Source organism: Andrographis paniculata, unplaced genomic scaffold (genome assembly GCF_009805555.1).
Source record: "Andrographis paniculata isolate CXL003 unplaced genomic scaffold, ASM980555v1 Contig45END, whole genome shotgun sequence".
Taxonomy (NCBI): domain Eukaryota; kingdom Viridiplantae; phylum Streptophyta; class Magnoliopsida; order Lamiales; family Acanthaceae; genus Andrographis; species Andrographis paniculata.
In genome coordinates, this window is record NW_026137579.1 from 1,916,276 (window position 1) to 1,931,353 (window position 15,078).

At 35.1% G+C, this 15,078-nt stretch overlaps 4 protein-coding genes and 1 long non-coding RNA gene across 9 annotated transcripts; 1 reads left to right on the forward strand and 4 right to left on the reverse strand.

Moving 5' to 3' along the window:
• Positions 1-178: 178 nt before the first annotated feature.
• LOC127251683 (40S ribosomal protein S3-1-like) lies at positions 179-2,381 on the reverse strand. Its single transcript, XM_051275498.1, has 6 exons — positions 2,239-2,381; positions 1,996-2,143; positions 1,651-1,822; positions 839-893; positions 618-749; positions 179-533 (listed from the first exon to the last, which is right to left on the reverse strand). The coding sequence occupies exons 1-6, from the start codon at positions 2,272-2,274 to the stop codon at positions 375-377; spliced, it is 702 nt and encodes a 233-aa protein (XP_051131455.1). The 5' UTR covers positions 2,275-2,381; the 3' UTR covers positions 179-374.
• Positions 2,382-4,560: 2,179 nt separating this feature from the next.
• On the reverse strand, positions 4,561-5,117 carry LOC127251689 (protein ELF4-LIKE 3). Its single transcript, XM_051275509.1, has one exon. It carries the CDS (start codon positions 5,115-5,117, stop codon positions 4,770-4,772), a length of 348 nt encoding a protein of 115 aa, XP_051131466.1. The 3' UTR covers positions 4,561-4,769.
• A 93-nt stretch (positions 5,118-5,210) lies between these two features.
• Positions 5,211-6,150, forward strand: LOC127251690 (uncharacterized). Its single transcript, XR_007838957.1, has 2 exons — positions 5,211-5,356; positions 5,934-6,150. It is a non-coding gene; the product is annotated as an uncharacterized LOC127251690 (long non-coding RNA).
• A 1,393-nt stretch (positions 6,151-7,543) lies between these two features.
• Positions 7,544-11,108, reverse strand: LOC127251685 (UDP-glucuronic acid decarboxylase 6-like). 5 transcript variants are annotated; one of them, XM_051275503.1, is made up of 15 exons: positions 10,805-11,108; positions 10,676-10,726; positions 10,216-10,335; positions 9,965-10,079; positions 9,617-9,703; positions 9,435-9,522; positions 9,240-9,331; positions 9,025-9,089; positions 8,846-8,934; positions 8,684-8,761; positions 8,503-8,596; positions 8,357-8,423; positions 8,203-8,266; positions 8,065-8,105; positions 7,544-7,967 (listed from the first exon to the last, which is right to left on the reverse strand). In XM_051275503.1, exons 4-15 carry the CDS (start codon positions 10,055-10,057, stop codon positions 7,776-7,778), a joined length of 1,050 nt encoding a protein of 349 aa, XP_051131460.1. In that variant the 5' UTR covers positions 10,058-10,079; positions 10,216-10,335; positions 10,676-10,726; positions 10,805-11,108; the 3' UTR covers positions 7,544-7,775. The 5 variants fall into 5 exon arrangements, with proteins under 5 accessions (XP_051131460.1, XP_051131459.1, XP_051131458.1 ...); XM_051275502.1 differs by having other exon boundaries at positions 10,792-11,108; XM_051275501.1 differs by having other exon boundaries at positions 10,676-11,108.
• Positions 11,109-12,554: 1,446 nt separating this feature from the next.
• On the reverse strand, positions 12,555-14,868 carry LOC127251688 (bet1-like SNARE 1-1). Its single transcript, XM_051275508.1, has 7 exons — positions 14,804-14,868; positions 14,535-14,574; positions 13,636-13,783; positions 13,299-13,355; positions 13,163-13,222; positions 13,001-13,086; positions 12,555-12,878 (listed from the first exon to the last, which is right to left on the reverse strand). Exons 2-7 carry the CDS (start codon positions 14,546-14,548, stop codon positions 12,863-12,865), a joined length of 381 nt encoding a protein of 126 aa, XP_051131465.1. The 5' UTR covers positions 14,549-14,574; positions 14,804-14,868; the 3' UTR covers positions 12,555-12,862.
• Between the last annotated feature and the right edge of the window lie 210 nt (positions 14,869-15,078).

The following is a 15,078-nucleotide window of genomic DNA, read 5'->3' on the forward strand; positions in this document are numbered from 1 at the left end:
TCTTTCAGTACCGTACATTATTAAATAGAACATGTGTATATACTGTATGAATATTACAAATATAAAACATAATTGAATGAATAAATAATGACCCCATTTTCACTCACCAGAATTTCAATTTATTCGTTAAAATAAAATTGGAATTTATTTTGAGGAATTGCAGCAGAAAATGCTCTCGTTGGAAAATAACACTAGCAAAAATATAACTCACGTTTGAAACTGATGAAAATGGTAAAACATTATGGTTGGTTCAATGCAAACAAAACTTATTGCCACAAGGAAGGAATTGGCAATAATATTATTCTAGATTGGTCTCATCTTTGAAAAAAATATTTCTAAGGAACTGGGAAACAAATAACTGGTGTAGCTGTCCTCTAAGCTTCCAGCTCGACTTCCGTCGGCACAATGGCTGGCCTCAAAACTTCATCTTTGGGGATATGGATTTTCACAAAATCTGGGAGTGGAGTTGTCGGACCAACCTTTCCCTTGGAATCCCAGGCGAGCATGATCTTAACCTTGATGCCAAGAACTCCCTAAGCGAACGCACAAATATCAGACGAGACAATAACTTGGAAGGCCTATTAATGGTGTCTGAGTGGCAAGAGAAAATAATAAACCTGTCTGAGCAGAACATGTCTAACAGCAGAGTCGATGTATTGTTTCACAGGCTGACCAGATGAAATCATATACCCGTCTTTGAACTTCATGGACTTGGCACGCTGAGCCCTTAATTTTCCACTAACAATCACCTGTCACCGAATATCAAAAGCATCAATTCAACATGCACCACAGTATGAATCTAGAAAATCTAGGTGAAAGCTGGCCTTGATAGGCATACCTCACAGCCCTTGGCTCCACTCTCCATGACAAATCGCAGTACACCGTAGCAAGCCCTTCAACAAGACAACAACTGTGGTTTATAAATAATTACAACATACTTGCAACTGAACTCTAATGTTCAAGAAATATTCACCCGACTCACAAAATAGGCACCAGGACTAAAATGTAGCACCGCTTATAAACAATACTAAAATCCTCCTGCTAAATTGTCCTCAAACATAATAATTAAATAAAGACAAGGTAAGTATCGATTATATACACAGGTATCATACAAACTTGTCAAACTTAAAATGCAAACTCCAAGCAAGGTACAATTTTCAGCAATATCAAGAATACATTACTGTTTATGTGTCCTCTTCATTGATCCATATTTACAGTGATAAAATTACGATGATCACAACACATGGAGGAGGAGAACGTTTTAAGTTATCATTCAACAAGAGTTTGGTATGCAAACATAATAATTGATTACGCTTATACCAAATCATTTATAAATCAAAGGCAAGTAAATACCCACTATATACTCAATCTAAGTAGAATTACTACATTTATTACAGCCATTATGCTCCCAAGAAAACTCTGGCAGTTTTCTCTCCTGGAGAGATTGATGCAGATTCTAAAAGAAATGCTAAAGCAGTAGTTTTTGTAGCCAAACCAAGCACATTTACCAGGCCATCAATACTCTAATCACTATCACCAGGTAATCTACAACAAGATGACTTATACTGTACCATAAGAGCCACAAATAAAGTGAGCTGAATATCAATTGATGAATATGTGAGGAAGTAACAATAATATATAATTCCATACCGCCTGACAGCAAGACCACCAAGTAGTTTATATCGAAGAGACTCGGCCTGGGCAATGGCAGAAAGCCCCCTGTTGTTGACCTTCTCGGCATACAGCTCAATAGTGCTCTCAGGGAACTTAAACCTCTTTTGGACCACGGAAGTCAGCTCTCTAATCCTCCTCCCCTTTTCCCCTATGGTAATCAAGCCAATTTACTTCAATAAAATCGCAAACAATCCAAAAATAAATAAGGAGGATGGTCTGTGGAAGATTCATAGAGATTAAAGAATCAAGCCAGGAACCTATTAATTTCTACATAATATCCATCGATTCAGAAAACGTAAAAAAATTGGAAGTAATAACAACCAAGAACGTTCTGGGTGCGCGTCGCGCGGATGATGATCTCAGTTCTCATGGGAGTTACCCTAACCTCAACCCCTGAATATCCATCCTCCGCCAACTCACGCATCAACACCTCGTTCAACTCCGCGTAAAACACTCCATCAGCTACAAACTGATTGTTCCAAAAAAATAATAGTAATAATCAAAGATGAATGTGATACACATACAACGCATTCACGTCCGCAAATCACATAACAGAAGCAAAACCTTGCGCTTTTTGCTAATGTTGCTCTGCGTCGCCATTGTCGAGTTTGCTCGGGAGTCGGAACCTATGGGATCAAAGATCAGTAATCCGGCAGAAGATCGAAGCCCTAGATTTGGATTAGGGTTTTGAGCCACGGTGGAATTTTATAGCTGAGCTGTAAAATGAACCGCGAGGCTGAGATGGGCTTAGCTTTGGGCCCAACATTTAAAAAATACTAACAAGTCAAAAGGCCCAAGCCCATTAACTGTGAAGAAACAACAGAAAACCCACACACACACTTTCTCTTTTCTCCATTCAATTCATATTACTATAAATAATACATGTCCCTTTAGGGATACTAAAATTAGAAAGTTCAAAGATGCCGTAGCCATGAAAACGAACAGTAATAATCATAACAAGATAAAGTGCATAATTTAATCCTTTTTGTAAAAGCTGTAGCTAATCTCAACTTGCCCAAAATATTAAATTGCAAACAGTAGTTGAGATGGTGAGACTATGGCGTTTTATCACCCCAAGCATGTTTATTTAATTAATTTGACACCAATTTTAACTGGTACGAGATTCTTGCAATCACATGTGGTGACAAATATAACATATATCAATTAATTAATTTAAAACATTTTTAAGACCACATGGGTTAGTTTAATTAATTTGTGGATTGGATATTGGGGACGGCCAACTCACTCCCATGTTGCCTGTGCTCTTCTGATTTGCTATAAATAAATTAAAAGTTTGGCCAATTTCAAATCCCAAGTCGTGGATTTTAATTTCTTGAAAATAGCAATTTAGGTCATTTTCAAAAATATTGTTTGATAGATATTTTTATTTTTATTTTGGTGCATTGGAATGGGATGGGGACCAACATACTTTTTTATGTGTACTATTTATTTCTGGTGCTGTTGCAAAAGTTTTCGCAACTTCACATGATTCACATTCCAGACATTAGCGCAAAGCTGCAATATATGTTATTGAAATAAAATTTTAATTAATGTATATATATATGTAGAAAGATCATGATGCAATTATAAAATATAGAGATTATATGTTATGTTGTAAGTTTCTGTCAATTAAATAGAATGATTGATGTGATATCACTATTGATTTTTTATTTTGATGCATAATTAGAAGCAGAGATTGATGAAGATGATTATACTTAAGTGGTTGATAGAAAGTGAAATATCCAACTCATTTGTTTTTGTCATATTTCATTGATTGAATAAGAAATAATAATGATGATGATGGGCTATGCTTTACAAAACATTCATATCTTGTATACCCAAACAAATTTTCAATAATAGAATAATGATGGAAATATTATTAATAATAATAATACATTTAAGAATTTCATATCACATTTCACTATAAAACTTTATTGAGTTAGATAATAATAATAATAATAAGGGCTCTAATTCTTGGAGACTCCCGGGAGTTCAACACCATCAGAGAGAATGCATAACGGGGGTACACCTCTGGAGCTGAGGTCCCTGGTTTTCCTAACCAATCACCATGCAACAAACACTAAATCAAGAATATAGAACAAGCCCATTTTTTCCCATAGAAATCACCCAAGTGGACCCTTCTTCTTCTTCTTCTTAAACTTTTCTTTTTTCTTTTTTCTTTTTTCTTGTAAGAAGAGGAAAATATGAACAAATTCAGTGGGGCCCTATTTATTCCTTGTCAAGTTGTTGGGATGTCACTGTTGATACATATATATCTGTTTGTCACTTTGGAATGCACTGTTCTCCTTTGTCTGAACCATCCAAACTCCCCTACCTCTTTTTTTTTGTTGATTCATAATTCCCAATCAAGAACAAACAAAAAAAAAAAAAAGATAAAAGAAAAAACATCCCAAGATTTTTATTTTTTATTTTTTAAAGGTCAAAAGACCATCATCATCACTCATCTGAGATTCTGTTCCTGTGGTGGACTGTGATTGGGAACTCAAAAGATTATCCAAAAGCTGCTTTATTTTTTCTTCTCTTTCTACTTCACCAATTTCAGAGCATCTTTGTAGAATTATTTGTACAATGTCAATTATTTATATAATTTGCCAAAGCAAAATGGACGTGAAGGAAATAACAGAAGCAAAAGCATATTTCTGAGTTTTCATGGGAATGGAGTGAATCCAACCAAACCTTTTTTTTTTTTTTTTGAAAGGAAGAAAAAGGGTTTCTTCCAAAAGCCCTTTTTTGCAGAAGAAAATTAACCAATCAACAAAAGGGTAACAACACAATCCTCAATCATCATCAAAGTTTGAAGAAAAACATAAAATTAAAAAAAAAAATCCAATCTTGGCATCAAAACTCACCCCAACCCTTTTGACAGAGAGAATGAAACTAACCATAGATTCAATTAGAGATAAAGATGAGAGGGCACAATTTAATTTATTTGTTCTACTCAGGGCAGAGGGGACAATTTGGGAGTTGAGTTTACAAACTTACATAATCCAAACTATATATATATATATATCCTTTAAATTTGCTTGAAGCAAAATTAAAGTGATGGAGGGGTCAGATGATAAGAGGAGATGAGATCAGCCAGGCCTGTGCCTTTTGAGGGCAGCTTTTCCGGCGCCGGCGGAATCTCCGTCGGAAGAATTAGCGGCGACATCGATTGACTTGGTGAAAGAGGTGGAGAGATCAGCATAGAGATGGGCGACTCTCCTGACATTGTTGTTGAGCTCACTAATGAGGCCCACATTCCTGGTGAGGTTGTCAGGAATCTTGGACTCATGATTCTGGTTGATCTCAGTGATGAGCAGCCTGTTCTGATCCAGGATGTTCTGAACCTGCACGAACGTCTTCTGGAACACCTGCAGGACCTTCCCATCAATCTGGCTGCCTGAAAATGCCTCCCTCTCCCTCTCTCTCTCCCTCTCCATGCCAACAATCAATCCAACAAAACCTAACTAATATTATGTCTGTCTGTCTGTCTGTCTGTCAGATGAGCAGCACCTCCTGTGTTGTTGATGATGATGATGATGCTGCAAGAAGAAGGAATAATTCAATGGAGGGGAGAAGGAGAATAAGAGGAGAGAAGAGAAAGAGAATTAATAAAACCCCAATTAAGTGGTGGAAGATTTGAGGAAAAGGAACATAACAAGAAAGGGACAAAGCTAAGGTGAGTTGAGTTGAGTGAGTGAAGAAATATTTTAATGGTTTTTAAGGAATACTACTCATCATCATATCTTCTTATCTGTACTTTGGTTAAATTAAGAAAAGGAGCAAGGGGAGCAGACAAAACATGATAAGGTTTTTGAATTGTTTAGGGACAATTTTGGGGGGGCATAAGAGACAAAGCCTGGACTTGAGATCATGCCCTCCCCACCCCCCTCCCATCATCATATAGTATATGTATATATTTATATATTTTCTTGGGGTTTGTGTATTTTATTGCAAACTAAGGGAAATGTTACTATTACTATAGTAAATATTGTTGTTATTGTGGGGGTAATTAGTGTGGGGTTTGATAATTGGTTCAATTTTTTGTTTTGGGGATTGTATGAGATAGATGCATACAAAAGGGAACCTTAGCTTCTTTTGAGCCAGGAACAACTAACAAATAAAATCTAAAGCTAAGGCCATAAATTTCAGAAAAGAAAAGAATCTCCATAAACCCAAATGGAGAGGAAACTAGCAGTTCATGATGAGATAGTTATGGTGCAAAGTATGACAATAACTCTTTCTCTCTCTCACAGACATAAAGTTTTGATTTTGGAAGAAAGAGGGGATATTAAGAAGCATCAAGACCCAATGATACAATTGTTGAAGAAAGTGAAGTGAAGTGATGAGGCCACAGGGAAAAAAGGGTTAGCCATAAATGGCAACACACAAGTGGGAGATTTTTACATCTGCACATTGAATTATTCTCCAAAGGGCAGAGAACAAGGAATTTTTATTTCTTGTTTATTACAAACAGAGATAGAGAGAGAGAGAGAGGGAGAGAGAGAGAGAGAGGGAGAGAGAGAGGCGTACAGAATCAAAGTTCTTCAAATGGAAAGGCAGAAAAAGGAGAAGATAGAAGACCCCTTTGCTTCTGAACCCATTAAAGAAACACAACAGAATCCACACCCAACACAGACAACAGCAGCAGCAGCTAATAAATATATCTACATTTCAGCATCCCCAAGTTCCATTTTTCTTTGTGTGTGAAAAGTTATTGACTCAAAAAGACCAAAAAAAAAAAAAAGTGAAGCCCTGCTATACACATAGAGGTCAGCAAGGCAATTAAATAGCAAAGAATTAATCTGATTCATACCACATAACATAAGAACGTAAAGAGGGAATTTTGGCCTTACCTTTGAAACCAGGAAACATTATATATAAATGTATATGTACAACATACATATATATATATATATTATTAGAGGTTGAAGAAGGAGGAGCAAGAAGACATGTAATGTAAGTGGAATCTGGAACTGATTGGGAGTGAAAGCAGGAAAAGAGAATATGTAGATGTGATAGACACACACAGACAGAAAGACAGATAGAGAGAGAGAGAGAGAGAGAGAATAAGGGCCGATCTACCTAAGCTCTCCTTTATCAATCAGAATATAATAATACTATATGCTATCCTCTACACTATACACTACTAATATATATATATATTTTAGTACAGTAGACTAGAATACCTTTCTTGCTGCTTCTTCTGCTGTATTCTTCTTTTCCACCTTATTTAATTCAGTATAAAATTCAGTAAAACCATGTATTGTATGTATTGCACTACATTACATACACAATAAGCATGAGTGAAAAAAGAGGAATAAGACAAATTAGTTAATGAATGGTAGGCTGGTGTAGTATAGGTTAGGCATGAAAATGGAACAGTACTAATATATACAACAATCACACTACTGTGATTCTATTCATATCTCCTTTTCTATATATTCAAAATAACAAGTCCTGTGACCTCTGGGTGAAAAAAGAACACTAACCCCACAAATAAATATATATATATATATATTAATCAGCAGTTCAGTGCCCTTTTTTAGCAATTTTCTTATGTTCAATTATTTCACTCCATCTACTTTACTTTAAATACTAATACTACTCATTACTTTATTTCAAATGGTTGGTTGCTGCTGCCCTGCGGCTGCACTCCTTAACTAGTTTGTTAAATGTTAAATCTCCAGCTGTTATAACAATAATAATAAAAATAACAATAATTTTTATGCATTTTTGCAGATTAGTACAACGACTGTACTGTGTATGGATTTTATGAACCTAAGACTGGACTGAGTTTAAACCACAGTGTCAGTCCAGAGTTAATATTGACAGCCAAACTACAGCCTACAGCAGATACTGGTAATTAAGAACAATGATTTTGTTTTTGTCATTATTATTGGAGAGAGAGTGTTAATAAGATCATAACATAACAATTTCCAAAAAAAAAAAAAAATGATCTTGAGCGTAGAACAATAATTTATTCATGTACTCACTCTTCTATAACATGTCACTTTCAAATTCTCCTTCCTCAACACCTTCATCAAGATTTCTTCAAATGTAATGAAATTGCAGGAGCTGTTGGTGGGGGATCAGTTTCAGTTGTCGTTCTTACCAGGAATCCCAAGCCGGGATCGGAAATCCTCCTCCATGAGAGGAATGCCTTCCCGCAGCTTGACCTTCGGTTCCCACCCGAGCAATTCATTTGCCTTGGTGATGTCCGGCTTCCTCTGACGAGGGTCATCCGGCGTGTTCTCTACCGTAACCACGGTCACCTCTGGATTAATCAACTGCAAGCAATCCCATACATGTGTTTATTTGAATTAAACTTGCATCATCCATCAAGCGTAATGAATAATTTGGGCACTTGCGAGCTAGTTTACTTGCCTCTTTTATGGTTTCTGCGAGTTCCAGCATTGTGAATTCACCTAATATATACAGAATCCGTGCACCGGTGAGTATTTAAACATAGAACCCGATGAAGGGGTTATTCATATTGCAAATGAGGTTAGGTTAGGCGCAAACCTGGATTCCCAATGTTGATTGGCCCTGTGTTGTCTCCCTCCATCAGCCGAATAAGACCATCAACCTTCAACAACAGGATTTTAACTCATTGGGTAATTGATCAAAACAATTAAAGATGTGTGTGCGTGTTCCTGTGTTAGGAGTGCATGTCTACCATGTCCGAGACGTAACAAAAGCTTCGTGTTTGTGTCCCGGGCAACTGGACAGTTAATGGCTCATTTCTGCAGTGGAATGGTTTAGGTTAATATTACTGAGTCCAATTTTTAAAAGAGGTATAGAAGTAGAATACGAAAGCATTACCGTATAGCTTGAGCTAAGAAATTGCTCACAACACGACCATCATCAATATTCATCCGAGGTCCATACGTATTGAAGATCCTTGCAATCCTTATTTCTGTTAATCACAAATTCATCATTTACAGACATTAATTATGTTCATTGCAGCAAGAAACATATATAGGTAACATAAGGGACAAATTACCGATTCCATGCTGCCTATGGTAATCAAACATCAAAGTTTCAGCAACCCGTTTCCCCTCATCATAGCAGCTCCTAACTCCTATAATGCACATTATACAAACATATAAAACCGGAGGTGATATTAAATACATTCAATTTAAGTTTGTTGTGCAATTATAAATACCTATGGGGTTCACATTGCCCCAGTAACTCTCATCCTGAGGGTGCACGAGTGGATCTCCATAAACTTCCGATGTGGATGTCAGCAGAATCCTATTAAAAAAAAGTTTAACAAAAGAATTCAACAGATATATAGAGAAAATACCGAATGTTAATATATAACATGTAAATGAGCGGACAAACCTTGCTCCGACTCGCTTGGCAAGTCCCAGCATGTTTAGTGTCCCAATCACGTTTGTTTTAATTGTCTGTTGAGATCATAACAGTGGGAAGAAAGTAAATCCAATACCTTGTGTAAGATAGATGACAATATATTTTCTTTCTTTCAAAACTTGATGATTCGCAGACATTAGAATATCTAACAATACGATGAAGTCTTTTTCTGATTAGATTCTGACCTTCACTGGGTTGTATTTATAGAAGATAGGGGATGCAGGGCAAGCAAGATGGTAAATTTGATCGACTTCAATCAACAATGGCTCCGTCACATCTGAACAGGGGAACTTAAATCAGAAAGATGACACAGAAACAGGTATTTTTCCGAATCAAAACATAAAAAATTTGCAAACTAATGGACTAGAAACAGAGTGTACCATGGCGAATTAGCTCAAAACGTGGATTACCAATCCACTGCTTTAAGTTGTCCTTTGATCCAGTGAAGTAGTTGTCGACAACAATTACCTAAACAAAACAAGTACAACTCTATTCACATATGCATATTAATGTTGCTACATTTTTATTTTTTTTTCATCAAAAGGACCATGTAAACTATAACCTCATTGTTTTCGTTTTCCATTAGCTTGTCAACCAAATGCGAGCCTATGAATCCAGCTCCGCCAGTAACCAAGATTCTCATTCTTGCCTGCAAGCAAGTAGAGTAAGGTATCTAACATTCGGAAAGAATTGACACAACAGATAATATTCACAGCTTGAGATGGACGGAAAAAGTTAAATCCTCAATTACATGACAAGGAAACCAGAAACAGAACCAAAATTTGGTCATCTGTTATTCCAATTTCAGCAGCATTGTGCCGAAAATTTCAAGAACACTCAACAATCAGGGTAATTATATTCTGCAAAAATTTTCTTCCTAAAAATGTCAATTCTCTAAGGAATTCAATACCTTGAAAAACTTTGCTTTTCGCAATGGTGAAGGCTCGGGAGGAGGCTTTGCAGTCACATTGTTTTCTCGAGGCGATCCTTCGTTGTTTGCCATGTGTAAGAACCCTTTTAGACAACTGAAATCCATATACCTTAGATCAGCATTATCACCACACACAACCCAATCCTTTGCAAAAATCATAAACTACAATTAAATTGAACTTTCACTTGAAACATAAGCAATAAATTGAATGTCGAAACCCCTTCTCATACCTCCAAGATAATACAGCACGAATTACCAACTCAAAGATATCGACTGCAAACCATCTCCACAATCACATTGCTCGAAATTTGGGGAAATGGAAAAGCTAAATTCAACCTAAACAAGACTACCTAATAGAAAAGGGACCATCATCAAGCAAATTGCTAAACCCAAAGTTGCCCACAAAATTCAACCTTCAGTGCAAATTACAAGCAGATCAAAATCAATACAAATACATATTCACTAAGCCAACAACCCAATGTCCATCAAACGGATCCCATCGCAGCTCACACCAAACAGAACATCAAACCAAACCCCAAAAATCAAAAACCCAGAAAAGACCCATTCTTCAGAAACTACAAATGAAAACAAGAAATCCACCGAAAATGCAAACAAAAGCAAACCAAACAAATAACCCCTCGCAGCGAGGACAATCGCAGAAGAATTTTCAGTAACAGGGGAAACACATACCCGAGCAGCGAGAAAGAGAGAGAATGAGCGGTTGATGAGTGGCAAGATTCTCTGCAAAGAAATAGGAAATGAATACCAGAAAGCTCTATGATCAGAAGGGGAGAATTATGGTTTACTTGGATCACGAACAACAGAGATTTATATGAATCCCGATGGATGAGATCGTCCCACTTTTACCCTCTTCTCCTCCGCCTCCTTCCAATGCCTCCATTCATACAACACGTGTGAGTGATTTATAGTTTATTTTTTTTATTATTTCTTTTTTCTGTGATTTTTTGTGTCATTCTCAAATTACGGTAAGTAACAAATTGTGACGTGGGATATACATATACATCGGAAATTAACAAGTAATTAAGTCGCCACGTCAGAGTCGCGTCGGCATGAATCGGATAGAGCTTTTATGATGGATGAACATGGCGTGTATGTGTGTGTCTAGAAAGTGAAAAAATAATTACTGTAATTAATTCTCATTGAAACGGACATCCGATGAATTTGTTTTGGTCAATGGTTTATCCATGAAAATGCGTGCATACTATTACTTCTGTCTCACTTTTTATATCTATTTTTCAATTTTCGTCCCACTTCTTAATTTTATTTTTTTAATTTTAATTATATTAATAAATTATTTTAAAATTAATTTATAATTATTTTTATTATACGATAATTATTTTAATTAATATATTTTTAATTATTTACTAATTATATTATTCATAAATTTCTTTTGTTTACGCTAAATCGGATAAAATATCGAGGGAGAAAGTACTATTTTTATTTTGAAAAAAAAAAATTATTTTTATCTTAATATAACTAAAATTCATAATTTTGGTCCCAATATAAAAATCTTATTAATTTTGGTTCTAATATAATAAAAACTCATCAATTTTTTTGTCCAAATATAAAATTTTTATAGATTTTTGTCCTAATATAATCAAATCTTATCGTTTTTTGGTTCAACACCGTCAACAAACCGACGAAAAATGCTGACGTTAAAAGAAATCAAACCTTATATTTATATTTGAAGAAATTGCACAATTTTGCAGCATTTTCCGTCAGTTTGTTGACGGTGGAATAAAAAAAAAAGATAAAATTTGATGATAGAACAAAAAACGATGAATTTTAGTTATATTAGAACTAAAATTGATAAAAAAAAATTTATAATAAAACAAAAAATTGATAAGTTTTGATTATATTATGACAAAAAATGATAAAATTTAATTATATTGAGACCAAAATATATAAAAATTTTATATTAAGACCAAAATTAATCAATTTTAATTACATTAAGACCAAAAATAATTTTTTGACTAAAATTTTTAATCATTCAGTTTACTGGAATGAGTCGATTTTAATTTAGAATCACATGTGACAAAGTCATATTGTATATTTCACTTCATTTTTAATGACATTGATTGTTGTGCCCATCAGAGTCGGTAAATTTTTGTACTGCTTTGGGTTTCGCTAAAGCGTTTGGTTTAATTGGGGGAAAATATAGAATTTTTTTCTTTTTTTTCATAAATAAATTTTTTATTATTTAGATTTTCCATTTTCACAAAACAAATAATTTTTATTTTTTTATTTTTTTTATTTACAAAACATCTGACTATATATTATTTTAATATTAAACTCGAACTAAATTTTTTTTCCAAACATGTCAAAAAAACACAACCATAGTAAAGAAAAATAAAATGAGACAAACATTATGAAAAAATATAGTGTCATCATTGTTTGGCTTTATTTATCTATTTGTTGCAATAGATTTTATTAACCGTAGGATTTATACAAACTCGGTACATGTATAACCGAGTGTATAGCTGTTTATTTTACTTACATTGTTACCTATTTTTAAATTTTGAATAGAACAAACCTGCAAATATTTGACTCGTCGGTAAAATATATTTGTAAATAATAAATATAACTATTGTCGAATACATTTATTAGAGAATTAGAGAAGCCATCTTGAGGGGGGCATTCCAAAAGATATATGTGAGACGATAGCGTCGACATACAAAAGTGGTTGTTAGTATTCAGAAAAAAATAAAAGCACATTTGAAAATAGGAACGATGTTTCCATTTCAATATTTAGCAAGAGAGAGAGAGAGAGAGAGAGACTCAAAGAGAGTGGTACTTACTTGAGGAGGTGTATATATGAATGAAATGGTAGAGACCATGTCATTCAACCATACATCATCACACCATATACCATCTACACACACCACAGAGGTAGGTATAGCAGTGATCATAGGAATCATCCACAAAATGGTGGCACGAGAACGCCACAATCGATATATGAGCTGAAGAAGATAAATTCTCCAATTGATCACTTACCGAGTGAGATAGTATATAACAAGAAAGATCACCACAAATGATGCAACCAGTGTGAACATCCTCCTGTTTGATTTGGTCTCGAACACCTGTGTTGAGAACGCAATAATTTGACAAATGGGAAAAGTAGACGGGTGAAAAGTAGAGAGTAAGAAAAGTAAATACCATCTTGAATTTATCGATGGTTCCAGATAAAACACCTCTTGAGGCATCCATGTCATTTCCCTAAAATACAAAGTTAGAATCAGAGACATGTGATTGGAAGTCGGGATGGTCATAGTGCAGACAACAATATACAAACCATTCTGTCCAGCATTCGGTTGTGGGCCTCAACTTCCTCATGTATATCACCTGTTAACTGGCCAGGTAAAAGTTTCATTAGCATAAGAATAAACGGTTTGGAGATTTTAATTCTATTATAACTAATGTAAAGTTGCCATTATCTTCAGTTCATCCCCCACAATTTTTACTATACATGACGTCTCCTTTTTATTGCATCACTTTGCCCTCCAATCCCTCACAAAAAGATCTACTAAAAGGATATACACAATTAATGCAGAGAGGGAAAAGAAATGTACTCCCACCTCCCACTAACCTCAAAGCATATCATCTTATAGACTATAGAGGAATGAACTTACTCTTTTTAACAGACTAACTCGATCTTGTAGCCCATCCACTGCTTTATCATTCTCTTGTTCATCAATCTCATGGTTGGAGTATGATGGCGATGCCCTTATACCTCCTTCCTCAATACCATCAAACAGGGCAGTTCTAGCATTGCGATCCCTGACACCGGTAGCAACATCATGAATATTGATTACAAAGAAACCAATCTGCAGAAGTTAATATATAAGAAGAGACAAAAATGGGTTGTTGATGAAGCAATTGATGATTAGCTTGTTACTAGAAAACCCTCACTCTAGCATAAGATGTCCTTAAACAAAGGAACGAGGACAATGAAAGCAATGAGGTAAAAACCTATATGAAATTGACTTAAGAAATTCATCTAGAAGAAGATTAGATAATTGGAGCATCATCAGTGAGAAATTCAACTAACAGCCCAAAATCAGAAAATCAAAATAATATCCAAGATAGTAAGGTTCAAGTCCAGTTTTGCTAATATACATCTAACTCAACAGAGGATTGGTCACAAGCACTTTCTAACAATTCACCCATCCTAAATGTGTTATAATAGAACAATGAGATACAGCCAAAGTAACATAATTTTCCAACTAATCTCCAGGCCGAATGACTGCCATACTAAGCATTTTGTCTGAGAAATTATTAGGGATCAATCTATGAGCAACACGATTTCTTCCCCACCCACTCACAACCCTAAACCATTACTTGATCAACTTAACATACAAAAGTTCTCCATTCTGTTCTATTTAATTACTTCGCTAAAAAGAGGTATGAAATTTTCACAAAATTCTTCTCGCAACACAGAGATGAAACAATTAAATCATCATTACAGATGCACATGAATACTCAATTACGAAACAGAGAGAAAAAAAAATGAATAAAATAACAGAAAAACCTTCTGGAATTCATAGCTGTTGAGTTCGAACTCGGATTATCTGCATCAGCCAACAAAAGGCAGATTACCATGCAGCCACAGAAATTTTCTCAAATAAATCAGAGTCCGCACTAACATCGCGATTCCACACCGTATAAAATGCACAAACTGTTGTAATTTACAATAAGAAAACCACAAAAGTATCCGATGCAAGAGCGAGAGTGCGCTAATTGTAGAAATTCCACCGAGAAACATTAGATCTGAAAGAAACTAAGGGAAGAACTGTGCACCTTCAGCAGTAAATTCCTGCTCACGAAGACAGAGCGGACGGACGACCGAATTGTGATCGGAAGAAGGGGATAGACATAAAACTCCCCGAATAAGAATAAGGTGCCAACATATTGGGCCTGGGCCCATGCTGGAACATTTCATAGGCCATAAAACCAGAGCCCAATTTAATTGGACCCTATGCTGCGCAAAAGGCTTTTGAATTATTATTCCTATTTTAAATTACTGTCTTTTTCTTAATAAAAAATAGATGAATATTAAGAATTTTTATATTTAT

What these genes read in the sequence shown, in the direction of transcription:
- LOC127251683 (XM_051275498.1), bottom strand. Translation starts at nt 2,274, where the DNA reads ATGGCGACGCAGAGCAACATTAGCAAAAAGCGCAAG. An exon ending in GGTGGTCTTGCTGTCAGGCG is followed by an intron (nt 894 to 1,650) that starts GTATGGAATTAT and finishes GTCTTGTTGAAG; the next exon opens with GGCTTGCTACGGTGTACTGC. An exon ending in GTGGAGCCAAGGGCTGTGAG is followed by an intron (nt 750 to 838) that starts GTATGCCTATCA and finishes ATTCGGTGACAG; the next exon opens with GTGATTGTTAGTGGAAAATT.
- LOC127251689 (XM_051275509.1), bottom strand. Translation starts at nt 5,117, where the DNA reads ATGGAGAGGGAGAGAGAGAGGGAGAGGGAGGCATTTTCAGGCAGCCAG.
- LOC127251685 (XM_051275503.1), bottom strand. Translation starts at nt 10,057, where the DNA reads ATGGCAAACAACGAAGGATCGCCTCGAGAAAACAATGTGACTGCAAAG. An exon ending in GCCAAGCGAGTCGGAGCAAG is followed by an intron (nt 8,935 to 9,024) that starts GTTTGTCCGCTC and finishes TTTTTTTAATAG; the next exon opens with GATTCTGCTGACATCCACAT. An exon ending in TCGCAGAAACCATAAAAGAG is followed by an intron (nt 7,968 to 8,064) that starts GCAAGTAAACTA and finishes GATTGCTTGCAG; the next exon opens with TTGATTAATCCAGAGGTGAC.
- LOC127251688 (XM_051275508.1), bottom strand. An exon ending in GAGTTAGTCTGTTAAAAAGA is followed by an intron (nt 13,356 to 13,635) that starts GTAAGTTCATTC and finishes TTACCTGGCCAG; the next exon opens with TTAACAGGTGATATACATGA. An exon ending in CCATCGATAAATTCAAGATG is followed by an intron (nt 13,087 to 13,162) that starts GTATTTACTTTT and finishes TTCTCAACACAG; the next exon opens with GTGTTCGAGACCAAATCAAA.